Source organism: Mycetomoellerius zeteki, unplaced genomic scaffold (assembly GCF_001594055.1).
Source record: "Mycetomoellerius zeteki isolate Tzet28-1 unplaced genomic scaffold, Tzet1.0 scaffold134, whole genome shotgun sequence".
Classification (NCBI taxonomy): Eukaryota; Metazoa; Arthropoda; class Insecta; order Hymenoptera; family Formicidae; genus Mycetomoellerius; species Mycetomoellerius zeteki.
The window spans coordinates 173524-176404 of NW_017256276.1; the positions used below are offsets into that span (position 1 = coordinate 173524).

At 33.8% G+C, this 2881-nt stretch overlaps 1 protein-coding gene across 1 annotated transcript in view; it reads left to right on the forward strand.

The window, feature by feature from the left end:
• The window catches only part of AcCoAS (acetyl coenzyme A synthase), a 9723-nt gene extending 8213 nt beyond the window's left edge, over positions 1-1510 (forward strand). The window contains exons 9-10 of the mRNA XM_018461880.1: positions 201-446; positions 549-1510. Of these exons, the coding sequence (XP_018317382.1) occupies positions 201-446; positions 549-745 (443 nt within the window). The 3' untranslated portion in view covers positions 746-1510. The remainder of the gene's footprint in view (positions 1-200; positions 447-548) is intronic.
• The last annotated feature ends 1371 nt before the right edge of the window (positions 1511-2881 follow it).

Here is a 2881-nt window from a genome sequence, read left to right on the forward strand (position 1 = left end):
TGCGTGCGTGCGTGCGTGCGTGCGTGCGTGCGTGCGTGCGTGCGTGCGTGCGTGCGTGCGTAAAGACTTCGCCTATATACAGGAATTTTGTCTTTCTCCGTCTCTTAAAAATTAAAACTTACTTTCAATCGACAGCAATAAATGGTGGAATAACACGAAAATAATGTAAATCTAATCTTTGTTTCAATTAATGATTTTAGGAGCGAGACGCGATGCAAATGGGTATCTGTGGGTGACTGGTCGTATCGACGATATGTTGAACGTTTCCGGTCATTTAATGTCAACGGCTGAAGTGGAAAGTGTGTTGGCGGAACATTCTTCGGTGGCTGAAGCTGCAGTAGTCAGTAAATCGCATCCTGTTAAAGGTCAATGTCTATATTGTTTCATAACTCCGAACACAGGGATGACATTCGACGAAAAATTGCAAGTCGAGCTTAAAAAGAAAGGTAAGCCAATCGTTGAGTTAATCGATTCGAGTATTTAATATTATTTTCTACTTAACATGTAATTAATATGCGCTATTTAATAAATTAATATAACTTAAATAGTACGCGAAAGGATTGGTCCATTTGCTCAACCGGATGTCATCCAACATGCTCCGGTTCTACCGAAAACAAGATCCGGCAAGATTATGAGACGTATGTTGAGAAAAATTGCAGCAGGCGATAGGAATATCGGAGACACGTCAACATTGGCCGATGAAACTGTTATTCAACTTCTATTTGAATTAAGGCCGTGTGTTTAAGACACATATTTCTTCTAATATAGGAAAATGAAAGTATCTTGAAAGAATTTTTCGTGTCGATCGTTTGCTGAATATCGGAAGCATATCGCACGATTTCCGAGAAATTTTATGATATAAAAAGTAATAGATTGCACACTGAAGTTGATATATATGTATTTGCACGATATCGGAGACGCGCACTTTTCAGTATCTTATCGTATATTCAGTCATCAATTTAACAATTACGAACGTACAAAATGTATGAAACTGTTCTTTTATCGATCGAATTAATCTGACATAGTCATTTTAATATTATCATTCAAAATTTTCAAGCCAAAATGAAAATTATTCTTTGGATATGTCTCTTTATTTTCCACATTTCCCTTTTAAATAGATCAAAGAGACGTATCCAAGGAATATTGTTAATATAATTAATTAAATTATTGGTCGCTCTCCTCAAGGAATTGCTTCGGCTACGATACATATCCTATGTAAGCATCGTCAGTAAGTAGCCCAAGTGTCCTTTTTTATTAAGTCCAATGTTAAGTTTGAAATTAATCGCAAGACAAAAAACGCTCAATACAGATAAATTATAACAAACAGCACGATAACAGAACGCTGGTTGCACCATTACTAACAACTGTTATTTAAGACAAATGTAGTAATTTAATAGACAAATGTAGTACATAGTTGCATATTTGCCGATGCATCATTACTATATGATGATGCGAAAAAGAAATTTTGCTTTCTGCTATTTAATGTGTATGTGTGCGTGCGTGCGTGCGTGCGTGCGTGTGTGTGTACATAATAAAATATATGTATATAAAACATGTTAAAACTGTTTATGTGTACGCATATACACAGGATGGCTCTCTATCACTTTTACCGTATTTTGTTCAATAATATATATATATATATACATATTCTTGGATGAGTGAAGTGAAGACGAGCCGTTTTTCTTTCGGCTAATTAAAGAATATGTGATTAAAATACCTGATATATGGATTGTACTTATGAACGAAAATTGCCTCGTGCTCCTTATTAGGAGTTACGTAACATACATATCATTCCTTGTGGAACAAAACAACTTTAGGTGTAATAGTAAATGTACATGTGTATTGTATGTAGATATAAAATACAAGCGACATAAAAGACAGAATATATATATATATGTGTGTATATATACATATATAGATATAATTATTATTGTTCTGTTAAACGCTGAAGAGTTATTTCTCTTATCCATCCTTCCTTTTTGTATCGTGTAAAAAAAGAAGTAATTATTAATATTTGAATTTATGTATATCATGGTGGAAATAATATAAGGTGAAATATTCCGGTGTTGTCTGGGCATTCTTCTAAATCCATTCTGAATAACCATGGTGAAACGTCTGGAAATAAACGTCCGGTCAAATCGAACGCTTCTGGGTAAAAAGTTGTCGTCCAGACGTTCATTCTGAACGCACCCCAGTAGCGCAACTCTATTCATTATGTGAAGCCAAAATCGTAGCGCGCATGCGCAAGTTGAGACATTACATACGGTAACGCCATTTGAACTTTTCTCTCACTTATTCTTTGTGTTTTCGATCTTTCTTTTAACCGTTGCAGTGTTTGTGTAACAATTGGCGGTAACGGCAGTATTAAGTTCGTATGCTTTTATGTCGGTGATGTCTTGCAAATTGTTTTAGATATTAATAGTGAAGTGAAAAAAAGTAAAGTGAAGTGGATTATTGTGAAGTGAAGTGCAGTGAAGTGAAATAGAGTGAAGTTAAGTGAAAAGAATAAAGAAAGTGACAATTATCCTGAAAGAGAATTGTAGATCTGTATGTACATATATATCGTACAGATTTTCAATTCTCTTGCAGAAAACACTTTGATCTTAGCTCTGTTTTAGATATAAAAAGAAAATAGATTACACATCAAGAAAATGAGTGGAAAAAAAATTAAATATTGTTCAATAAATGGATGTCCTGGAAATCTTGAATTAGAAGGAAGACATGTATTTAAATTTCCTAAAAAATATGATAGGTATACCATATATTATACAAATATTTTCAATTTTTTAATATTACAGTAACATAAGACATAACGCAAGAATCAGTCAATCAGAATTAAAAGTTCAAAAGAATTCTCGACTGTGATTGGCTTATTCTTACG